General features: G+C 35.2%; 1 protein-coding gene across 1 annotated transcript in view; it reads left to right on the top strand.

Moving 5' to 3' along the window:
- LOC150083504 (transcription factor A, mitochondrial-like) overlaps positions 1–14,787 on the top strand; it is a 75,461-nt gene extending 60,674 nt beyond the window's left edge. Inside the window, exons 5-7 of the mRNA XM_090377322.1 lie at positions 3,570–3,665; positions 10,494–10,550; positions 14,551–14,787. Of these exons, the coding sequence (XP_090233448.1) occupies positions 3,570–3,665; positions 10,494–10,550; positions 14,551–14,742 (345 nt within the window). The 3' untranslated portion in view covers positions 14,743–14,787. The remainder of the gene's footprint in view (positions 1–3,569; positions 3,666–10,493; positions 10,551–14,550) is intronic.
- Positions 14,788–26,288: the final 11,501 nt, after the last annotated feature.

Raw genomic sequence — 26,288 nt, 5'->3', positions numbered from 1 at the left:
TGCTGCGTTTACAAATTTTCTTTTTATATATACAGTAGAACTTCTATTTAACGAATTTCTCTATATTACGAATTTTTTCGCAAAACATTGCACCTTGAAACGAAATTACGTGTAAAATTAACCCCATATAACGAAGTGTTAGTCTCTCTATAACGAATTTTTAAAAAAATTAGTAAAAGCATTTTTGAAGATTTTCAAGCATTTACTGCTAAACAGCCACTCAAATATTACTGCCTCCTTCCTTCAGAAATTGCGCATTAGCATCTGGAATTAAATAATTAACCTTTTAGTGAACACTTGTGGCCCGTAGGAGGGTCTTTGTTTCATTTTTGTTACAGTTATTAAACCAAATGGGTTTTCTTAAAAGTGGTCCTAAGCTTTACAATAAATAGGGTAGATTTGTAAATTGATGTTGGCTCAGGGGAAAACGAAATTCGCTGCGGTAAACCTTAGCATGCTGTGGCGGCAATACATAGAATGCTACCATAGTCGGTTTTTAGTAACGCCTACTGAGTTTCATTCACTTCTCACCTCAACTGTACCACGTGACCTTCATGTCAATCATTAAATGATATGTCCGTTCTTGTCTAACTGGATTCCCAGAAGATGGCTTTCATGAATTTTTTTTTTTTTTCGTTCGTCATCAATCACATAGGCTATATTTTTTTTCTGAAAAGTAACATACAGCATACGTTAATCATAAAATTTCTTTCGTGCATTATGAATGAAAGCAGAATAAAAGAAATTCACAAAGTTGTATATTTCTTCAAAGTGAGTGATACTGTTGACTTGGCAAGCGTATGTCATTGAGTAGGCGGTACCTGTACTAACAATTCACTATATGGCCAGTGCAGCGAAGTTTGCAGTGTATGTATCGGCAAGAGCTGCAGTCCAGTAATTTTTACAATTGCGAAAACAATGTCGAAGAGAAAGTGTTTAAGTATTAATGATAAAGCAAAGATTGTTATGATATTGACCAGGGTTTTAAGAAAAAAGATGTTGCGGAGAAATATGGCAATCTGCAAGCAGTTTATCTACGATTTTAAAAAAACGAGATTCAATTTTAAATGCAATTGAAGGAGGAGCAGACAAGAAGCGAATTAAGTTGTGTATATACAAAGATGTTGATAAAGCTGTTCTAAAATGGGTGCAAATGATACGTGAAAAGAATATCCCAATATCGGGCCTAATAATTAAGCAACAAGCTCTGAAATTTGCACAGTCCCTTGGACATACAGAATTTAATGCGACCACTGGGTGGCTAGATAAATTTAAGAAGCGCCACAGAATTGTGGAAAAGGTTATTTGTGGAGAAAGTGTTAATGTAAGCGAAGAAGATTGCAACAGTTGGAGGAACAATACCTTAAAGGAGATTTTGGAAGAATATGAGTGTAAGGATGTTTTTAATGCTGACGAAATGGGTTTATTCTTTAAATGTTTACCGAATAGAACGCTTGCTTTTAAGGATGATAAATGTTTTGGCAGAAAACAAAGCAAAGAAAGAATCACTGTGCTAGTTCGAGCAAATATGACAAGAAGTGAAAAATTAAGACTTTTAGTCACTGGAATATCAAAAAACCCAAGATGTTTTAGACGCATAAAATCTTTGGAAGTTGACTACACCTTTTAATAAAAAAGCATGGATGACAGGTGATATTTTTGAAGAATGGATATTAAAACTAGACAAGCTATAACAAAAGAAAAAAGGAAAATCGTGTTGGTAACTGACAACTGTCCAGCACATCCTGAAAGTATTTCTGCCAAACTTAAAAGTGTGAAGTTGTTTTTACCACCAAACGTAACGTCAAAACTCTAGCCAATGGACCAAGGCATTATTAAAAATTTTAAATTTCATTATCAAAAGAGAATAATAATGAAGATTGTCAGTGCATTAACTGATAATAGAAACTTGGAGCTTACAATTAACCTTAGAGATTGCATCTCTGAACTGGCAAAAGTTTGGGCAAACGATGTCACTGAATATACTATTCAAAATTGTTTTTCGAAAGCAGGATTTGCATTGAATACAGAAGTCGAACAACGACTGGACGAAGATGAATTGCTCCTTTCACAACTGAAAAACTTTTGGGCATTATTAGAATCATCTGGAAACATCGAAAATGAAATAACACTGGATAGTTATGTTTATGTAGATCACAGCAGAACATCCAAATGAAGATGAAATACTGCTGAATATTGTTAGACGCAACCATGATCACGAAGAAATTAACGATGACGCTGAAGATGCATCAGAACAACCCGTAGAAAAGCCAACTCGCAAAGAAATGATTAACGCTTTTAAAATGGTTCGTATGGGTCTACAGTTTTTGTGAAAATGTTCCTGATAATGTTTTTAACGTTCTGAATGAATGTGAGGTTTTCTTTGAGAATCAGACAATTTTTTTAAATTGTACTATGGAAACAAAAATTACAGATTTTTTTAATGTGTGATACTTACCGGCGAAAATTGTGTAAACATAATTTAAATAAGTATGTCTTTGAAATAAAATACATTAAAAATAAATGTAGATTTGTTTTCATTTTCTAATTAGATAACGATTTCTAATAAAAAAGATATTCTCTGTATAACGAAATTTCTCTATAACAAATTTTTTCGCCGGATTTATCGAATTCGTTATAGGGAAGTTCGACTATATATATTTTAATTTTTTTCATTACTATTTTAAAAGGGCATTAATGTAAAACTACATAGAATTAAGCGTCGTAAAGTGGGGCCTACCTGTAATATTAATATATATCTGTAGATGCAGTTGTCATTGCCTACTTGCTGTTTTTTCCAATTTTCTCTGTCTCTCTCTCTTTCTAAAATATGTTAACTGATTTGTTCCACTGCAGTGGTAATATTTCAGCCTGTAATTTATCCAGTTTGCCAGTACCATATTTTCAGACTCCTGTTTATCCAAGTTATATAGTTGGCTGCACACTAACAGGTTACAGCATGAGAGGGTAAGGTGTGGATCCCACACCTCACCTTCTCATGCTGTATGATCCCAGTTAGTGCTCTGCAAGCCTAGTTTACAAGGTGAGAGGGGGATCTCCTCCTCCTGTTAGTCTCATTAACCTTTTAATTGATTGGTTACTTTAATCATTTGTTATTTATAGATCTCATTGGTCACTTAATAAAAGTGCATAAAACCATAAAAGGTACAGTTATTTCATTGCAGGTATTGAAATAATTTAAGAATTGCATATATTTCTATATTCAGTTTCTCCCCTGGGACCATTAGAACTTAAGCCTAATTTGGGCCATAAGTCAACCTACAATACTAAATTTTTTTATATATACAAATAGCATTAAAACTGGTGAAATTACTATTTTATAGCTATTTTGAGACTTACTGGTCTCTCATCAGACAACAGGTAGCATCAATTAAGGAGAGGTTGAATGCAGAAGTGTGTATAATTTTTTAAATGTTTACTGTCATGTAAAGCTTAAACTACTTGTGATGGTTCTGTTTCAGCAAAAGCAGATGCAATAGTTATGTATACTTTTGTTGTATATTGTTGCACATCACTTGTAAATATTCTAAATGCTATTTATTTTATAGATACTCCGTGAACTTAATATGCCCACTCCCGGACCAAGTTCGTATAACTTATATGTTGCAGATCAAATGCAATATAAAAAGGATAAATCTGTTTCTGTAAGTCTCATAAATCTTAATCAAAAGTGTAATCAGTCATAAAATAAATTAACAGTAATATGAAAGTATAATGATAATATAAAAGATAGCAGTTGATAAAAAAATATTAATCTTATACAGTGGATTCTGGTTATTTGGGGCAAATCTTAAAAAGCAGAACCCAGTCGAGAAAATAGCCAGGGTTTACTTCACTTAATTGGGACAACATGCCGTTTAATCGGGGCAGGAGACCACAGCACCGGAGATTACCCTCTGATTGTCTCCGACCGTACCATGTCAGATTTCTGGAGGTCACAACCATAAAACAATAAAAACAATTAGCAGTCACCTGTTTATTGGGCTTTTCTGTTAATTTTCGGAATCTTCTCTTCATTCCTATTTTTAAAGCTTCGTAACTTGTTACTCCGTTCTCACTTGCGTGTATCGTATTACTTGCAGTTTGTGTGTGCCGTGTTCTTTGTTATTGATTACTTATCTTTTTACTGTTTTAAATTTTAACCCCCACCCACAAATGTCAACTAGTTAGTATGTACATATTACAGTACATATTAATTATGCCTATTATCATGTATATTCTTCTGATTTTCACGTATCATTTAATTTGTAAGGTAATAAAGGGTAAATTTGTGCTTAATATATCTTTACTTTTATAGCCTCTGGATAATATTCCTCCTATTTTCGCTAATTAGAATTGCTGTTTAATAGAATTAAAATGCAATTCACAAACATGATCACAATGACCAGCGCTTACTACACATCGTATAGTGAACAGTACTTTACTATGGTGACTCCATCATAACGTGATTTGATTGTACAGTGAACCAGTTGTAAAGTGGGGGTTCATTGTATTTTTAACTTTTTTTATGTGAAACTTTGGATAATTGGGGCTGTTTAATTGGGCCAAAATGCACTAGTCTCGATGTGTTCCAAATAACCGGAATCAACTGTATATTTGTTTTTATAGTGTCTGTATGTCAATATAGATGTAGTATATCTATATACTGTACAGTATATTATATTATAGTATATATATCATATTATGCATTATAGGATGCAATAATAATAGTAGAGCAGGAAAACTTTGGAACTTAAAAGTTATTGCAGTTGTTTGTCACTTTTCTTCACTTTAGTTCACTATCCTTAGAAAATGACTATTGTCTCTGGCTTAAGTTAAATGGAATAGTTAAACAGAATAAATACCAGTACAGTACAGGTTTACTCTTAAGATATTTTGCCACGAGAGCAGAATTGATATGGAGTAGGAAAATTCTTTCTCACATTTCAGCATTATCATTTTAAAGGAATAATAAAATATTTAAAGCTGTTTCTAGAAGACATTTCATTAGAATGACTCTTGGAGCCACCAAGTTGAAGTACTTGGTCCTTTTCTCAGGAAAATTTTGAATGAGAGATGCAAGAATCGGGGCACAATCAAGAAGATTGAATGATAGTGGAATTTTCGCATTGACATTAATGGACTGGACCACAGGAAGCTTACTTTTATTCAGCATGTTAACTGCTGGAATAAACTACTTTTGTAGGTAATTGAAATTGACATTCTGATGAGATTAATGGGACAACTGAATTGCTATCTTCTGGCAGCAGGTAGAGTGATAAGAAGGCTGCAAGTTGTATAGACAGTTTTTTTTTTAAGCTGATATACTGATACAGCAAAAGCCTAGCTTCCTTGCATCTTTACTAATACTTAGTAACAGGAGACTTGATCTCATGAACTTTATTTATTAGTAGTAGTGACAAATGATGCAAGGAAGAGCAAGTTCATACATCATCTGTCCATCTCCTCTAATAATTTGTCTAATTCCTTTTTATTCAAACTATCTACTTCCACAATACCAGACAGAAGTTTATTCCAACAGTCAACTACCTAAAAGCAGATTTCCGCACATCTGTTCTGGAGCCATCTTTCCTGAATTTATGTCCCCTGCTTCCTTGCATCATTTAGATATTCTAATAATAAATACCAAATCTCAGCTCTAATGTGAATGTGCATTTCTGAGAACTTAAGAATGACAATATTCATCGAAAGCATGCAGCTGGATGTGCTCTTGAAGTGATAGCTAGCTCTGCTTTGACCACAATTTCTTAGTGACATTGGTTGCCACAAGTAAGTTTGTGATAGAACGGAAAATACAGAAATTGATCGTAGGGGTTAAAATAAGCATTCTAGAACAAAAAACTTAGATACACGGTGTCCACAAATTTCCTTTATAAAAATAAAACATTGTGTTAATAGGGTACATGATACAAACCTGAAACCACTTGCAAGTGATAAGGAATAACTTCAGGTTCTTATTCACCAACAGGAAAATGTGCACACTGCAGATTATAGCAGCATAATCATGAAACTAATGATGGCAGAATTTACCAACAAAATTCGATCCTCTTGGCTTTGTCATTGATTGGCAGCTCTATGGGCTGTAGCTTGTATTGTTTCATTTTCAGATAGTGAATAACATAACATGTTATTCACTGTTGACTAACACATTAAGCCCATAACTGGCATGTCATATAGATTTCCCTGGGCTTTGTGTAAAACTTTCATGAACTAATTCCACTGCATCCTCTCTGAATTTTGTTTGGCCACAGCCTCAGCCAGGATGATTGCACAAACAAGCATTCTTTATGAATTTTCTGCACCATTGTGGAACTGTAGGTCTACTCAGTAGTTTCTTTTTAAACTAAGTTCAAAAATGTATGCATAACATTGGTGATAGACTGCATGTGCTGTGCCTTCTTCAAATTTGTTGAAGAAAGCTTCAACAAGATTAGTGAATGGAACAAAGGGGTGCTGTTACGAAGAAAGGCTTAAGTTTTGCAAATTACAGTGTCTGGAGACTAGGCACCAGCGAGGTGATCTGAGAGAGGTGTATAAAGCCTTGAATGGTTTGAGCATGCTCAATGCTGATGGGATTCTTCCTCTTGCTCAGAATAATCACCTGAGAGGGCATAAATTCAAATTGAGAAAAGACAGCTGTAGGATAGACGTGAGGAAATTTGCCTTTAGCCAGCAGGTGGTTGGTTGGTGGAATAGACTTCCATCCCTTGTCGTGGAAGTTGATAGCCTAAATAAGTTTAAGGCTCAGCTGGACAGGTATTTCGAACGAACAGAGGGATGAAGTGGAAGTGGTTATTTTTTATTTATTTATTATTATTATTTTTTTTTTTTTTTTGGCTGATGCTGCATAAGCTTGCTTTCTTGCATCAAATGCTTCTGCTAATGCTAATTTCATGTGATTATACTGCCATCTACTACAGCATGCACATTTTCCAGTTGGTGAATAAAAACTTGAAGGTATCCTCTATTGTCTGGAAATGCTTTCAGGTAAGTATTATGTACCTTATTCATACAATAACATTTTAGTGCTGTAAAGGAGGTTTGTGGATACTCTGTGAATACTGGAACCAAACATGAAAGATACAGTATATGCTACATTAAAATTACCTGATTGATTATTAGTGATTATTCTTAAAATGTCAGTGACAATTACTTCTTGTTTAACGTTGTTTCACTATACTGACCCTCACACTTCCATTATGCTAATGGTAATGCAAGGCCCACTTGCCTGAAAGAAACCAGAGTACTTGAGAGTCTAAGGTGGGAGATGCCTAATTAATAGTGTTGTAGAGGTATTGAATGATGGTCTATGACTTTAGCTAATTTGATCAGGTGACTTATACATATGTAAGAATAAGTTGTGTGACTGTGTGGTATTCTAGATCATTTACAAATTTGTAGAACCTATTTACATACCTTTTTGTAAATCTGACAAATAAAGGCTGGAATCAACCATATGTGATGTGAGAGTGATTAAAAGTCTTTTGATGACACAATAGTTGACTATAGACCAACTGATGATTAATACTGAATGTGAAGATCTAAGAAATGGCTGGGAGGTAGGGACTTTGATGCATTTTTCGATATTCAAATACTTTTGCATAGTGATGAACTCAGTAGAATATTGCAGTGCTATGTAGAAATTTTGGCACTGGGAGTATAGTAGAATCATTGGTAGCTCAAAGTGCTACAAATAGTTAAACAGAAAGGCAGAAGATATGATCAGCTTGAGCCCGTTTCCTCCTCTGGTGGGATTTCTCAAGGTAGTGCCATCTCAAAGTTTGATATGGGATAGGGAGTGGAAATTCCAATAGGTGAACTGCATGTCAGACTTGCAAAACCGGTTAATAACCAGTTTACATTTATCAGCTTTTTCCATATTTCAGGAGGTTAGATAATATTAATAGTGGTAAATGATGCAAGGAAGCAAGCTTACAGCAATACTGGAAAAAAAAAAGAAAAAGTTGCTACTCATGTCGTCTGTCAATAATTTATTTATTCCTTTAATTTATTCAAACTAGCCACTTGCACAACACCATGGCGTGTGATGCTTTCTTGCATCACATGCCACTACTACTACTACCAGATGTAAATTTGTTCCAACAATCAGTTACTCTCTGGATGAAAGAAAGTTTTCAAGCATATATCTTGAAATATGCTTGAAATGATGCAAGGATACATCATTACTGGAGAAAAAAAAAAAGAGTAGCTATTCATGTAAGAAAGAAGTCCTCAATACCTCTCTTCGTTCCTAGACATGAAAAATTAAAGGTAATCAGCAGGGAACCATCTGAAGAATGTAATGTATAGTTTGGCCACTTTGATTGGCTTACTGCCTCCAGTTTTTTTTTTTTTTTTAGGCTGTGAGCACTTAGTAGGTCCATGCATTGATCAAAGATCAGTAAAGCTGATTTTATATTTAAAAAAATATATAAACTAGTATTTATTTCTTAATGGACATATTTCTTTGTTCAGTATTATGGACATATTTCTTTGTTCAGTATTTGTTCAGATTGATGCTAATAATACTGTTATAATATATAAATATTATTTCTGTTATTTTAAAAAACTAGAGACATAAGATATTGGTGCATGTAAAATTTATTCAATTGAAAGGTGATGTGGGAAAGATTGAATTGCTGCTCTAAATTACAGACATGTTCATGTAATTCTATCCATGTGAACATTTATGTACTCTACATATCGTTATTTGCAAATATCATTGGTGAAAATTTTAGCTGGATTCAAATCCCACTGACCAAAATAAATTATAGATGGTTTCAGCCCTCCTGCATGATCAACTTAAAATGACTTAGCCAGTTTTTGTTTTGGTAGTAATAAATAATATTACTCTCAAAAGTAAGTTTTCCCAGCAGCAATAAGTGTTGGATCAATTATTGATCCAGTACTTCCTTCTTCTTCCAGTCACATAGCTCCCTGAGGAGCTGTTGTGGTCACTAACAAATTCCTCCAACTGCATCGATTGTGTGCTATATGAGCAGCATCACAAAGTGTCATGTCCAGAAGTTCACTGATCCCATCCTTCCACCTAGTTGCAGGTCTTCCTCTGCACCTCTTCCCCTCGGTTTCTCCTTCCATTATATTCTTCAACAGAAAGTTTTCCCTTCTTACTATATAACCAAAAAACTTGAGTATTCTTTTGTTGATGCTACGAAGAAGAATTTTAGACCTCCCAATTTTATTCAATACCCACTCATTTGTTCTTCGATCCAAGTAAGAAATGCGCAGTATTCTCCTGTAAGACCGCATTTCAAATGCCTCAATTTTCTTCCCGTCAACTCTTTTCAGATTCCATCCTTCACATCCATAAGTGGCAACTGGAAAAATTAACGAATCAGTCTCAGTTCCTTAGAATTGCAAATTAGCACAGTATCATATGCATAACGAAGGTTGTTTATCTTCAGTCCTCCAATTTTGATGCCACTCTCTAAATCTTCCAAAACTTCACGCATGATATCTTCGACATAAAGATTGAAAAGGTGAGGTGACAAAATACAGCCCTGCCTTGACACTTACCTATTGTGAAAAAGTCCTAGTTTCCCATGTTCATTCTCACAGTTCCTTCCTGTTCTTGGTACAGTAGCTTAATCAGCTGAATTATGTGGATTGGGAAACCCATAATAGTCATTGTTTCCCATAATTTCTCATGTTGAACACAATCAAATGCTTTTGCATAATCTATAAAACACAAAACAACTGGAACATTGAATTCTTTGCATTTTTCTAAAATCAGTCATAGGCTTAAGATCTGATCTCTGGTTCCTCTACCCCTTCTGAAACCTGCATGCTATTCTGGCATTTCTTCAAGTTTTCTTGAGATTCTGTTCAATATGATTTTAAGAAGAATCTTGCTAGCATGAGAAATTAAGCTAATAGTCCTGTAATTTGAGCAAAATTTTCAGATCTCCTTTCTTTGGTAAGGGGATTAAAATTGATTTCTTCCAATCTGATGGCCACCGTCCCATTCCCAAATAAGCAGTACTTCCTGCTGGTGCTTAATTCATAATCAAGACAGTAGATAAAATTTCTTTTAAATGAGATTATAAAAACTTCTAGATAAGTAAATATTAATTATATCTACTTCCATGTTCAGATTCTAGCCTAAATCCTCTTAATTCTTACCTGTTTAAAATGGTTCATTTTTTGTTCATTGCATTCATACTGTAGATTCAATGTTTCTTTTATGCATGCCCTTCTGATAATACTAAGCTATTATTATGATTGAAAAATATGTTCCTGCTTGTTAATAAAACAATTTTATTAACAAGCAGGAACATATTTATATTGTCAGGACATGTATAACAAAAAACAGTCAGCAGTTGCATTTTTATTAGCCAATTACTCCAAATTAACCAAGTGAAGGCTAGAATCTGAAACAATACATTACTAAAGATGCCTTTTAAACCATGTATACATACTTTTGTATTTACTAAGTTTATTTTTTTCATTAGGAATATATGAAAGTGATAGGCAAAAAGTGGAAAGAACTATCTGAAGAAAATAAAGAAGTAAGTTTCATTTCTGATTGCAGTGGTGTCAGTGATAAACTTGAAACCATTATCAGAACAATTATGGTCTTAAATGGAAACAATGACTTAATAATTTACCATGAAGAATTTATTTTTAAATAAATTTCCATTTATATTCTGCATGGCTTTGGACCCCTTGAAATTTACAACTTAATTGTAAATGTTTTGTTGCAACTGCTATAACAACACAGCAGAGATTTTGCACTTTTTTTAGCAGGATACAGGCTCAAAACTTCCAGTGCTTGTACTTGCATCGTTTCACATTTTCCCAGGACATTATTTATTTATGCCAGATGTATCTTTTAGTTTTGCAGATCGTGAACTCAATTTAAAAAAATAAAAAAAAAAAGAAAGGGAATTGGGGATTACAACCCAGGGAGACAGAGTTCCCATGCAGCAGCAAGCAGGGTCTATGGTGTCCTGTTAATGATTTATCAAACAACTGCTTGTGAAGAAAAGTGAAGTTATAATGGAAGCCATACCTAAAAAAGGATTGGCAAAGGGGCATCTATATGTGGAAAATTTTGAATATATGGGTTACAGTGCTTAATAACTGGATGCCTAAATTGGTGGGGCAATCTGAGAATATAGCAATTGCAGTAAATGTTGAAAGTATAATATAAGCGTGTACTCAGTGTTTGAACAGCTGTTTTTAAAATTTCTGATTTTAACACATTTGCTGCCACTATATTTGAGAGGACATATTGAGTGTGCCATAATTTTCTGAATGTTGGGGAGTAACTCCTTTAATACATTCCTAAAAATAAATAATGAATGCTTGAAAAATAAGTCTCTATCATTCATAGCTAAAAAGCAACACTTATTTTGGTCTGAAAAATCAGGACAAAAGTTTATTCCATATACTTTTTTGCTTTGATGGGTGATCATTTAATTCGCAGACTGGTGCAAGATTTTATGTTTGCCACACAAACTTTCCATAACTGCACTCTCCTGATCGCTACTGGGCAGACTGTGTGCATGCCAGTACTTGTCGAGCTAGTGTTGCATGAAGACATACAGATCGTGTTGGACATACAGATTGAACAGCAATATGTGATTCGTTAATTGTATCAGACAGGGCTTAGTGTATGAAGCGTATGGTATAGAGTGTCTTGGTAGGGTGGCCATATTTAAATGGTACAAGCAATTCAGTGAAGGCCGTGAGTCTGTTTGCAGATAACCCAAGACCTGCCTTTCTCCTCAACAACTGAGCAAATTGTAAAAAAGCCCAGGAAATTTTGGTTGAAGACAGGCAAATTACACTTTGTGAATTAGCTGTTAGAGTGGCCATTTCATATGGTAGTGCTCACAATAATGATTTTGTAATAACTGAGAGCAAAGTGGAGAAGAAATTGTTGAAGTTAAACATCAGAAAAGCACCTGGGGTGGATGGGATCTATCCAGTTATATTAAAGGAGACGGCAAAGCAACTAAGCAAACCCTTAGCCATAATTATGAGAGCATCATTGGACTCAGGGGAGGTTCCCACGGATTAGAGATGTGCAAATGTATCCCCAATTCACAAAGGGGGGTCGAAGGGTGACACGAGTAATTACAGACCAGTTAGTTTAACTTCTGTTCCAGGTAAAATAATGGAGTCACTGGTTAAAGATGCATTACAGGATCATCTAGACAAGACTGCAGCAATAATTCAGACACAGCATGGGTTTGTTAAGGGAAAGACTTGTCTGACAAATTTGATTGGTTATTATGATGTGGTTACAAAGGAACTGGATGCAAAAAATAATTTTGATATCATATATTTGGATTTCAGGAAAGCTTTTGACACTGTTGTGCATGGAAGACTATTGTACAAATTGGAGCAGAATGGTATTAAGGGTAAGTTGCTACAATGGATAAAAGGATGGTTAAGTGGAAGAAGACAGAGGGTGGTAATCAATGGGTGCTGCTCTTCGTGGACTAATGTTATTAGTGGAGTCCCACAGGGTTCAGTTTTGGGTCCACTGTTGTTTTGTATATTTATCAATGATATTGATGAAGGTATATCAGGCCTAATGTCGAAGTTTGCAGATGATACAAAGGTTGACAGGGTTGTTAATGACAGTAATGGCAGTGTGCTACTGCAACAGGATCTAGATAATTTGGGCAGATGGGCTAAGAAGTGGCAACTGCAGTTTAACTTTGACAAATGCAAAGTACTGCATATGGGTAGAAGTAACCACAGAGCAACGTACCAACTGTGTGGTACTATGCTTAATGTGGTAGAAAATGAAAAAGACCTGGGAGTAATTGTGCAGGCAGATATGAAGTTTTCTGAGCAATGCAGACTGGCTGCCAGGGCAGGTCATGGGGTTTTGTCAATGATATATAGGAATTTTGCTAGCAGGGAGAAGGAGGTGATTGTCCCTCTGTATAAGGCAATGGTCAGGCCACGCCTTGAGTACTGCGTACAGGTCCGGAGGCCTCATTTTAGGAAGGATGTAGATTTACTTGAGTGTATACAGAGAAGGGCAACAAGATTGGTGAGGGGAATGAAGGGATCCTCTTACAAAGAGGGGCTTAAGTTCTGCAAATTGCAGTGGCTGGAAGGGGGCATAAATTCAAATTAAGAAAAGACAGATGTAGAATAGATGTGCGGAAATTTGCCTTTAGCCAGCGGGTGGTTAATTGCTAGAACAAACTTCCATCTGTCGTTGTGGAAGTTGATAGGTTGAATAAATTTAAGGAGGAACTGGACCTGCATTTGGAGGGAATGGTGTGATTTTTTTTTTTTTTTTTTTGGCTGATGCTGCATAAGCTGATACACTTTCTTTCTTGCATCACATGCCACCGCCACTACTACTTCAATATTGTGAAAGATCACCTGAAAGTGTTGCGAATCTGTGTCCATTGCATTACACACAATTTCACTCCTTTAATACATGCTTAGTTTTTAATACAAAAACAGCAAAGAGTAGAATTGTGCAAAGAAATGCTTGATCATTTTGAACACAGGGTCAAAACTACTTGAGTGGAAGCATTCTGATTCACTAAGACCTAAGAAATTTTCAGCGACAAACAAATGGTTCTGGTGTTTTTTGACATAAAAGGCATTCCTGTGACACATTTTGTGCCCCGTGGAACAACTATGAATAAGGAAGCATACTCTGAGGTTCTTAGAGTCAAACTTCGGTGCACCATTCATGAGAAACATCAAGAACTTTCCAGTGTGAAGTGGTTTCTCCATCAAGACAATGCCAGTCCCCATATGGCTAATATTGTGCATCCAGTGATCATTGCCATAGGTTCCAAGGTTCTGCCACAATGGATTGCTTACCACATCACTCTACACTTAAAATATTAAAACTTTCAGAGTTCTACTGAACACTACCTTCAAGCTTTAAGTACAGCTGCTTACACTGGAACTTTTAATTATAATTGAAGACAAAGACGATGTCTGACAGATGAAATGTAAACATATTTGTTCCATTTAGGGTGTGAGTGATGAAAGGTTAATAGCTATTCAGTATCTATCATTAATCCAGTCAGTTCAAGTGCTCTCTAAAGAACTGATCCACAGAGCAATATTAGTTGTACAAAGGACAAATAGTGAAGTAAAATTTTGGTATCGTTGATCCAAACAGATTTATTTAAGCAGCTAGACTACTTAACATCTTTCTGGTATGATCTTGTTTTTGTCAATAAAACTTCTCATCTATAATTACACCAAGGTGTCTTTTCCTCTCCTATTTTTATTGGGTGAATTAATTATTGGATTTATTGAGAAAAACTTAATTGCTTACTTATTATTTGTTTAGCTAATGAATACTTAGTTAAAGTAGTTCCTTAAAATGGTGGTGCCTTGTTTTGTGGCAATGGCAGTAGTTTTTATAAGCTACTATCAAGAATCCTGGAACCTCGTTAGGAATTGAATTTTTAATTGTATAATTAAAATTGTGTATAAAATCACTGTTCATCAATTCTTATTTAGATTTTGTACATGTTAAGATTTTATTTACATAAATTACTTCCCTTCCAGTATTATATTAAGAAATCTGAAGAAAGGAAGAAACGTTATGCTGAAGAAATGAGTAAGTGGCGTAAAAAGATGCAACAAGAAGGACATGGAGGTATATTAGAAAAGCTTGATTCACTACCAAAAACAAAAACAGGTGCCAGAGCAAGCAATGCACAGCAAGTGGCCTCAAAAGAAACAGATTTGAAGAATTAATGTCAAGAAGGGGAAAAATAAAAAAAAATCCAGAAATGTAAGACGTCTAATGCTCCCCTACTAATATAATTTCTAAATAAACTTGTCATTGGAAATAACCTTCTTTATCATTAGTTACTACACATATTGACACTTATGTACGTATGCAGAAATTTCTGTGTTCTTTATATTATCTATGTATGTATATATTTATAGACACTCATTCAGCATTGTCATAATGATAGTGTGAATACAGCAACTATTGTTTTTCAACCACATAGTATTTACTTTTTGTAAGTATAATTTGTATATAAAAATCTATAAAAGACAGTAATAAAATTTCCTAATCTTATATATCATCTCTCTTTAATCAGTAAGAAGTCATGGTCTGCTTTCTTACTTACTGATTAAAGTAAGTAAGAAAGCAGACCATGACTCTTCCTCCTCTCCAAACTTCAGAGGTGGGGCAACTGTCAGGTAATAAGTGTTGCTCTTTGCTTCACAGGTCCAGGTTCTGCCTTGCATCATCTGTGAAAATTAATGAAATGTAGCTGTCTGTTGCATGGAAGCACAAATTTGCTTGTAACTCCAAACTCATATTTTACAGGGTCTAAGTACAGCTGAGGTAACCAACATTAGCTTTAGTATTTTACATCTACATTGTCATTTCTTACACTGTTACTTCTAGACCTCCATTTCTTCAATATGTTGCGAGATGTTTAGTTCTAAGCAATTATATGGACAGACATTCTTCCCTCTCCATGACATCCAAAGTATAATTTTTCCCTCTAAAACTGTTAGCTCTTTCCAGCTGTTCAGTTTACACATTTGAAGTGATTTCTAAACTAACTGCTGATCATTTTTATAGGCCAAAATATTTCATAGTCACACTTAGTGATAGGTATAATCAAATGATAAATAATTGGTTATATGCAAATTTATTATGAAATACAGTAGTGACCAACTGGAATTATATATTTGGAACCTATTAAGCAGAAATAAAAGTACTTGTTTGATATCAGATTGAATTCCAACACCGTCTTTTTTTTTTTTTTTTTCCCCTTCTCTTGTTGATTTTGTAATTAGCTGATTTACATATAACTGATTTTGAAAATTCCATAAACTTATTTCAGTAATAACTCAATTATGCCTATCATTAATTACAGTAGCTTGCTGCTATCAAAACTCAACATGATTGAAAGGTTCATTGATAAACTCCACTGTGATGGGCCTCTGAACTTATTAAAAAGCAGCATTTTAACTTATGGTTTATAACGTGATTCTCAGGAAGCATTCCCATGGTCACCATGAGGGTTTCTGAAGATGAGCAATAAGTCAATTGAGTGAAAACTCTGGCATCACATTTTTAAGTAAAAATGAGAGACATGCATAACAGAATTTGATTCATATCAAGAAACATGCTTTTAAGGTAGCCACAGCAAACTTTCCCAGAGTCAAATAATTTATAATAGCCAGAGCAGTGGCACTTGAAGAACAGAACATAGAATAATTCCAACCCCCCATAGGTTTCACTGTGTTATGGTGAAAACAAGTAGTGTTTTTTTTTTTTTTTTTTTTGAACCACCAGTAGTCAAAACTTGGTGGATATAATAAATATATATCTCTTACATTCACTGGTCACTTTATATAATTATCAAGTTTTTTGATGATTAAATAAACATGTCATAAAGCTTCCCTAACTACAAACTGCAAAGAATGGAATTATAGATACTTAGCTTGGAATGTTCGGCAGACTATGTGAAAAATGTTAACTGTTCACTATCACCATAATCCCAATTAAAAAAAAAAAAAAGTAACAGGATAAGAGATTAATGGCACCTTTCTCATGCAGTGGAGATCTGAGCTCACCAGCTTTAAAATTTTCATTTATTCTTAAGGAAATAAAATCCTTACTTACTAAAACAAGCAAAACTACTATCACACCTTGAACTGTGCTTTCTTCTTTTACTTTTGCACATATTCAGTTGACATTTGCCATTACAAATGCAATTTATTAACTTTGACCTCCTGTTATAGACTCTTCTTGCACATTCCTGCAAAGATGTAATCAGAAATTTTGCATTTCAAGCATTAAACTGTGTGTCACCATTGACACTGTCAACACTTTTAGATGCAGTCTTTTTCATTAAGATTTTTTTCCTCTGGTACATTCATTTTTTAGGCTTGCTAGTGTAAACTATTTATGGCATTTGATCTTGTGTGCATAGCTTCTTTCCATTCATGGAATAGTACAAACCTCTTTGCTTTGTTGATTAGTCTCTTCTCCAGTTCCTACTTCTTCACTAACAACCCTGAAACCTAAATATAAGTAGGAAACATAATTAAATTATAGGCATGTAGTTTGCTGACTATTGATAAGCTGTGTGAAAAATGTAATTGTTCACTGTCACCTTTTGTTTCCCCACATTTCCAAAAAGGAAAGCAATAACAGATTGGTAGGTGATGAGAAAACAATAGACTAATTGCATTTTTCTCGTGTTGGAAGAACCGAGCTTACCTGTTTTTGAAGGGTGTAAAACCATTACTTATTAAAACAAGTGAAAATCTGAGGTTATAACAGTGAACAAAGCAGCTGTGGGGGTCAACTAAGCATTCTGGGCTAGCCACATTTATACCAGTCCCTTATACTTATTTGATTGACCGTTGGTGATTATATAAAATGACTGATGAATGCAAGAAACATTAGTTACCAAGTTCGATATTATGGAAGAAAAAAAAAACAGACTAAGGACTTTCACCATAACACATACACACTGTGGTTTACCTTCCATCCCTCGTGCCCTCAATCTGACAAAGATGCTCACATGGCATCTGGGTGACACTCCTTTTTGTTTTAATTAACTTTTTAGCTTTATTACTGAATTGGAAATGGTGATCTATTAATTATGATCTGTTAAACTCAATGTAAAAATATTGGGCAAAAATAAACAAGTAAACTGAAACCAATTATATTTTTTAGAATTTAAGATTATTCATCCCTAGACTGAAACAAATGCTTATATATCATCTGACAGACATTATGTCAACATCTGTATTTTTGCTGGCTGTTCATGTTCAGCCATTGAAACCAAAGTTCTCTGTCCAGATTAAACACCTGTTGCTGGTATCTCACTAATCCTGTGTGTGGATGGGAGCTGCCTATAAGAAAGATACTTTTGATCCATTGGCATCTGTTAAACACTAAATGAAAATGTCTCTTACCTCATAGTTTATCAAATTGAAAGAAAATACAGACAGTTCCCGGTTTACGAGTTTTTTTTTTTTTTTTTTTTCCCCTTTCAAGTATCAACAAAATCGAAAATATAAACATTAATTGCAAAAAATGAATGTTAAGCACTCATAAATACTGCATTTCAAACCATGCACGTAGCTATACAATACTGTGTATCCCGCTTTACGGCATTAATCCAATACCATTGTATCATGAAAACATCGTAATGTGAACCCAATAACACATTGTTTTTTGGTAATTCGTTCCACGACCTCGGAAGGTGAAATTTTCACTATATAACTCTCTAAAAGGTCGTTTTTATAGTGTAAATCTTTTTATAGCTTGGAGAATGGATCTGGAAATAGTAAGAGCCCATCACTCTTTTCATCCATCTTAGTATACAATATTCTAATCTGAGGTATTTGTTTAGATAGGAAGCCAGAGCAGAGAATAAAATTTCAGAAGCCTAAAGCAGTATAAATGTAAGGCACTTCGAGATGTATTGGCAAATCAATGCTGGATTATGAGCTCTTGTCATATTCCCCACAGTGGTGTATACATCTTTCTTGTCCTGTCAAAGTGAGATTGGAAAGTGAGCCCTTCATACCATTTGAGGTCTAGGTCTGTATGGACCTCATCCTTTGCACCCATTCACTGCTTACAAAGATTTGAATATCACTTTTAACTCTTTTTGGTTATTGTTATTTGAGTTGATTTTGAAGGGTTCAGTTGAAGCCCAATTGTTTCAAGGTACTCTACAGATTGTTTAAAAGAAACATTACTGCATACTGTGCATGACAGGTAACAACAACAAACTTTATTATATCCACTGTCAATGTAATGGAATTCGAGAACCACATCAAGTATCACCCAACATTTTCCTTTGGAATGTGCCCTTTTATGGTGGCTTGCATTTGCCAGGGTTTCAATTTTGGTATATTTTGTCCTACAAATAACCCTACAACCAAAACTTTTATAGAGTGAGGTTCAGCAAAGGAGCAGTGTCATCCTGAATGCAGTGGAGCTTCACCTAATGCTTGAACAGTAAGTATCTCACTGATGTAATGTTCCCCGTAATCTAACAGTTCTGGGTGTTGAAATTACTATTCAATTAAAATTTCACCTCCTCAGTCTGCAATGGTCCAGGGCAAATTAAATTATTTGCATTGTCCACTTCCTTCTTAGCAAGGAACTTCAGAGAAAAATCCAAACATTTTTCAGCATCACTTACAGTCAACTGGTGTGCCATATACAGTTTATATGAGTGCCAATCAACTGTCAGCACCTTGCAGGCAGTTGACTATAAAAGGTTCAAGGTGTAGCAGCTGCTCTTTCCCCTACAAATGAACACGAATTGTATTGTGCATTTGGTCATCACAACACCCTTAGAATCTGAGTCATCTGCCCTGGCTTCTAGACATGTCTGCCCCTGAACTGCTCTATCAATGTTCCATAACCCATTTTGTGACAGGCTCACCTCTCACTTTTCTGTTAGTGTTATTGTTTTTGCTATTGTTTTAGTAACACCTTAACCAACAAAGCACGATCCATCCATACAAGTTTCATGTGAATTTGTGTTCATTTTGTTATCAGCCATTCTTAAAGCTCATTATTCTATGGACACACTATAATTTGTATAATTCTTCTATACAGAACCATTTTTGCCTTGTGTGACTTTAGGAACTAATTTTTTTGTGCATTGTTCATTCTAAATGTCAAATCTATGCATTTTCTATGTTATGTATCATTAAAGTGATACAATTTACTTATAACCATATTATATATAACAAAATGTTTTAGAAAACTGTCATTCTTCCAGGAGAGCTTACTGGAAGAATGAGACCTGATGTAGACACTTCAGCTGTAATGTGTTTAATTACAATTAGCTATAATCAGCTGAGTTTTATTTTTCTCTACTGTTACCAATTTGAGTCTGTTATGACAGGATCTGAAATAAAACAAACTTTTAATTTATAAATTACTGCATCAGTTATATTTTAATTTATCAACTTCTAAATTTAAAAAAGTAAATGAAAAAAAATGTAGAGGGGAAAATGGTTTGAACCAATATTTAGATTGTACCTGGACAACCAAAATCTAATGGGGCACTTTTGAAAACAAACTTAACAGGATGCATGAACACAAATTAAAACCCATAATGGCAAGCCTATTTAATAAGTGCATATGATGGAGAATCCACCATTTTTACTCAGTTTTTCTCAGCCTCATAATATAATTGGTGACAAGGAGTTTGTCTTTCTCTTTTCAAAAAAAAACAATATAAACTTGTTAAAATTGTACTTATTTTAATTTTGTGAATTTTTGCTTATTTTTGTTAACAAATTCTGTCAAGGGTATGTGTATCCACAGTGCACCTGATGGACAATTGACACCTGACTACACAGCATATAAATGCATGATAATAGTGATGTTCGTACATTAGTTTTATGAAATTATTTATTCTTTCATTATTACATTATGGAATATCATACATCACAGTATGATATTTCATTAGATTTGTGTGGTGCAAAGCTAGTTAAAAATTTCTTTCAGTAAGATGTCAAAGAAATGACAATCTCAGAAGACTTGTACCCAAGATTTTCCATGTATTAGAAAATCGGAAAAATATAACACCCATTTGCCTTGTATACCGTATCTACATGATATTTCAAGTGGCGGGAAATATGATCAGATATTTGAAATCAGATGATTGCAAAAATAATAAGCATAATTACCGCATGCAGTGCATAGAAAGAAATGCAGAAAGATGTCTAATGAGACTCGTGGTAGAGAAGAAAAATGCATGGGATGCGTATAAATTATCAGGTGACACAGCAGCCTATGGCAGATATAAGCTAGTCTGCAATCAAGTCACAAAGGAGGTTAGGCAGGTGAAGGCAAATTACGAGAAATCTTTGGCAAAGGATGCTAAGAAAAACAGCAAGGATTTATTTACTTATATAATACATTTCGTGGTGACAATGATGTCATATATTGAATATTTATTTGCATCTTTTGTAATAGAACAATCTTCCTCAGATTTGTGCTGAACATGTGGGCATGCTGTTCAGAAGTACATTTCCTGATAGCAAAAAAAAAAAAACACATTTGTGTAAGAACAAAATCAAAAGATATTGCTAGTGAAATTGAATGGACAGGGAAAGAGGATGTAATGATGGCTCTAAAAAATGGGCCATTTTGATTTTTTTTTTTTTTTTATGAAAACCCCAAACACGAAAGGTATCAAAACCTATAGTACTTAGTACCATGCATGGGTTGAAGGAGAAGTATGGGGGGAGGGGGATGCCGTAAACTTTGCTCTAGAGACTAAACATGGGTTTCACCACTTCAAGCCTCCAATAAGCAAAGTGGTGGTATTTCACTGGTTGATGAAAGTCATCTACCACCTGCAAAATGTTACACCAGGGGTGGGATTCGAACCCACGACCACAACAAGTGTGGACCACACCTCTCATATTGTAGCCCGTCATTGTATTAAGTCTCTCGTAAGTTATTTGAATTCTAGGTTGAGAGGTTCTGGCGCCTTAACCACTCGGCCATGGCAGTAATCAAAGCTATATCCCATCGCAACCTTTTGCGGTAATAATTTTAAAAATAATAAATAAAAAAAAGTCGAACTGAAAGCAGCCCTGCTGGGGGGAGGAGAGACTGAACATCCAAATAACCTGAAAGTATGAGCGGTTCCTTCAAAAAGCTTGTCTGGTTGATAATGCACCTGTTAAGGTGGGTCTAAAAACTGGAGTAACAAAAGAGTATTAAGAGGAGGTTGAGCACTTGGTGGTAACAGGATGTCTCCTTGTCATCTTATTGTGTGCTCAAAAGGGGGCTACATGCCTGTGAAAATGGATGAAAACTTGGTGGAAAGTTACTACTGTCCAGAAAGAAGTGCTAAAAGGAATGATAGATTTAAATTTCAATCAGTGCATGTCACTGAAATGAAAAAGATTTTGAAGCATGTGTGTACATGGTGGCTGTATTTAGTTAAATATGTAACTAGACTACTAAAACAGTGGCATCCTTTGACAACAGTAGTGAACAAATTGAAAAACCAAGAAAGAACTGAACTGAAAACTTCTGGTGAAAGTAATCCTAAACTGGCTATGCAAGCTAATTCTAAGTATGTAATAGTAGTAATGGCAAATGATGCAAGAAAGCAAACTTATATAGCATCAGCCAAAAACAAATAAAACAAAAATGTTTTCTAACTTGCGTGTGTAATCCGTTTATGATTCTCTCTCTCTCTTCTGGGTCAAATAAAGCAGTTTGTTTCTTTTAAATGTTATGCCAACATTGGAAAATATGAACATAACTGTTCAATCCAAGATAACTGACATCCTTATACTGAGGTCATTACTCCAAGATATGTTGAAGGGTGTTATGTGCAAATTTATTTTAACAATTTTAAAACTTCCACTTGCATTTTGGAAATTGATTATCATAGCAGATTAAATCAGAAGGATAGTTCTTCCTTATTCATAGGCATTTCTACTGAGTAATTACAGACCTGTTAGCTTAACATCTGTTCAGGGAAAATAATGGAAGAACTGGTTCAAGAAGTAATGCAGGACCATCTGGACAGGCATGCAATTATACTGCAATCACAGCATGGATTTGTCACAGGGCAATCATGGCTAATCAATCTGATAGATTAATATGATGCAGTGACCAAGGAAAAATAAAATAAAAAAAAATAAACAAGGATGCAAAAAATAATTTTGACATTATATACTTGGATTTCAGGAAAGCTTTTGATACTGTTGCATATGAAATACTGCTGTAAAAACTGGAGCAATGTCGCATTAAGGGCAGGTTACTGCTATGGATAAAGGGGTGGTTAAGTGGAAAAAGAGAGTGGTTATCAATGGGCACTGCTCTTTGTAGACTAATGTTTTTAGTGGAGTTTCCCTAGGGTTCAGTTATTTATATTCAATATTTATCAATATTATGCTTAATGTCCAAGTTTGCAGATGGTACAACACTCAGGGAACTGGAGAATGAAAAAGATCTAGGAGTAATTTTGCAGTCAGATATGAATTTCTCTGAGCAGTGCAGATGGGTGCCAGAGCAAGTCATCGAGTCTTGTCAATGATATATAAGAATTTTGCTAGCAGAGACAGGGAGATGATTATCCCTTTGTATAAGGCAATGGTCAGGCCACACTTTGAGTACTGCATACAGGTATGGAAACCTCATTTTAGGAGAGATGCAGAGTTGCTAGAAAGAGTACAAAGGGCAACAAGATTGGTGAGAGGAACAAAGGGGTGCTCTTATCAAGAAAGGCTTAAGTTCTGCAAGTTGCAGTGTCTGGCGACTAAGCACTAGCAAGGTGATCTGCATGAGGTGTACAAGGTCTTGAATGGTTTGAGCAGGCTGACTGGATGGGTGAAATGGAAAAGTTTTTTTTTTTTTTTTTTGGCTGATGCTGTATAAGCTTGCTTTCTTGCATCATATGCCTCAACTAATGCTAATGCTAAAAAGGTATATTAGGCTTAATGTCTAAGTTTGCAGATGATACAAAGGTTGGCAGGGTGGTTAATGACAGTCATCAGAGTGAGCTACTGCAACAAGATCTAGCAAAATTGGGTTGATGGGCTGAGAAATGGCAGTTGAAGTTTAACATTGACAAATGCAAGGTACTGCAAATGAGTAGTAGTAACCCCAGAGTAACTTATCAACTGTATGGAACTACACTCAGGGGTAGTGGAGAATTAAAAAGACCTGGGGGTAATTGCAAAGTCAGAGATGAAATTCTGTGAGCAGTGCAGACATTGACAAAAACCCCACGAGCTGTCCTGGCAGCTCGTGGGGTTTTGTCAGTGATATACAGAAACTTTGCTAGCATGGATAAGTGATTATCCTTTTGTATAAGGCCATGGTTAGGCCACATCTTGAGTACTGTATACAGATCCAGAGGCCTCACTTTGGGAAGAACTGTTTGTTTGTTATTTGGACCATTAGCAACTAAGGCCATATTGCTCCGGGATATGCAGTGGTCATTCCCTGACCTTTCCACATCCTCCACATTTGGTGGTGACTGGCTTGAACCCCGGTCTAATCAAGAAGCATGTGTTACACACTGCTGCTCCCTCCCACCTGGCTACGGAGGTGCCGCACTTTGGGAAGATGTAGATCTGCTAGAATGGGTGCAGAGAAGGGCAACCAGATTGATGAAGAGAACAAAAGGGTATGCTTACCTAGAAAGGCTTCAGTTCTGCAAACTGCAGAGGAAGAATGGTTACAGGATAGATGTGTGGAAGTTTGCCTTCAGCCAGTTGGTTGATTGTTGGAACAGGCTTCCATTTGCTGTTGAATAATGGATGAGTGGGTAAGTTGAATAAATTCAAGGAAAAACTAGACAAATGCTTGGAGGGTACGGATGGAAGAACTGGTTTTTGTTTTTTAACTGATGCTATATAAGCTTTCTTTCTTGCATCAACTGCCAAGGTCATGGAAAGGCAAAAACAAGGAAAAGATTCTGTTCTTTTGCTCATTGAGAAAATACTTTATTGCTACAGGTGCACAAGTTCCCATTGAAAAACTGGTCTTATAAATACTGAGATAGAGATAGCACAAATTTAAACTGGCATTCCATTATTTTCAGATTTTAAAAATTCTTGGTGTCTGTAAAGAAACAGATATAGCAATAGATGCTTTTCAATGTTCTGTTGATTTCAGCATGACAACCTACCAGACACTATTATGAAAAGAGAAAGAACCAATGTACAGTGCTTCCTTATACATTTGTTTCCTTGGTTGGAGACAAGTGATTAAGGAAGTTTGAAATATTAAAAATTATCCCAAGGCATGCTTAGAATTTTAACAATTCCTCATAGCTGCCAAGTCTGAGAGAATTATTCAGCCAGGTTATTAAAACAGAAACTGAGTTCAGATCTCTTTTTGATGAAACTGGAAATATTCCTGACAGCCAAGTCTGGACAGCAGAGGCATTGTTGTGAACAAAATTTTAAATTGAAGTCTGCAAACTGTCTTGAAGCAAATCAGAATTAGTTGATGTCTAATAGAATAGCCAAACAGGAATCTAAAGGAAAAAAATGTTAGGAAAGCTAATGCTTAAAATCATATAGTGGTAAACAATCCTATGACTGTATTTTCATATAAAATGTATATTTTACTGGTGAAATTTTCTAATGTAGTGTGGACTTTTAAAAAAAACCTCCTTTTTCTGAAAAATCTTTTTTTTTCCCCCTTTTGGCCAAAAACTCCTGCTCACAAATGCCTGATCTCCAGCTTTTTGAAGAGCTTGAGATTTGTCACCCATGTAAGTGTAATTTTCTTCACATTGTGTCTTTATCAATATTTGTGCCAAACTCTCAACTGATTTCCACAATAGCTTCTGTCAATGATGCATTACTCACACTTAATAAATTTAATTTTGATATTAGTAAATTGTAAACTTTACAATTTACTAAAAATTTAACTTGTAAACTATAGTTTTGCTACTACCTGAAATTAAATCAGTACTGTATTATAAAATAGTTATCTCCAATTACAATTATAGAGGTGCTTTGCTTTAGCAGTTTCAAATGGTAACATAAAAATTTCAGATTCTTTTGCTGTATTTTGATATTTCTTTTAATCTGGCTTTGGAAGCATCAGCTGATTTTCCCTACTTTCTGCATATTTTTTAAAATCTTCCTCCTTGTGCAATTCATGCAAGATTGACCTGCCTAAACTGCACTCCCTGTTCAACTAATGTGAATAAAGCCCATAAAATTTTATACTATACAGGGTGTTTCAGTTAAACGTTTCAGAACTTCTAAGAGGGGTAGGGTACATCCTGACAACTCGAAATCATATAGCAATGTGGGGTCGGAAATGCTTTCCTGAAGCGGTGTTGTACACAGAAGCACCATAAAAAGAAAAGAGACCGTAAGTGAGAAATCGTTTTAATAATACATGAAAAGAAGCAAAAGGTACATGGATTAAAGTAAGTGTACGAAGTTTCTTCCACGGGCTACAATGCACGCCTCACATCTCCGACGCATGGACATCCGAACATTCTGGAATACTCCAGGTGAATTTCGAATTTCTTCGGCAGCTACTGCGATTCTTGCAACCAGCTCCTCAGCAGTTTCTTAAACCTCGTATTGCTTTCGCACAGTGGTACCTTGGAAAATGTGCTACAAATCCCCTTTTTCCTGCTGAAGTGTTGTTTTCCGATGAGGCATCCTTCACAAGGGAAGGAATTTTCAACACGCATAACGACCATATCTGGGCGGTCGAGAACCCGCATGCAATACGACGTCGTGCAGCACAGATTCGATTTTCGGTCAATGTATGGGCCGGTATTATG

This window comes from Mastigoproctus giganteus, chromosome 7 (assembly GCF_048544385.1).
Source record: "Mastigoproctus giganteus isolate SK-2022 chromosome 7, ASM4854438v1, whole genome shotgun sequence".
Lineage (NCBI taxonomy): Eukaryota > Metazoa > Arthropoda > Arachnida > Uropygi > Thelyphonidae > Mastigoproctus > Mastigoproctus giganteus.
This window is presented reverse-complemented; position numbering and strand designations above follow the sequence as displayed.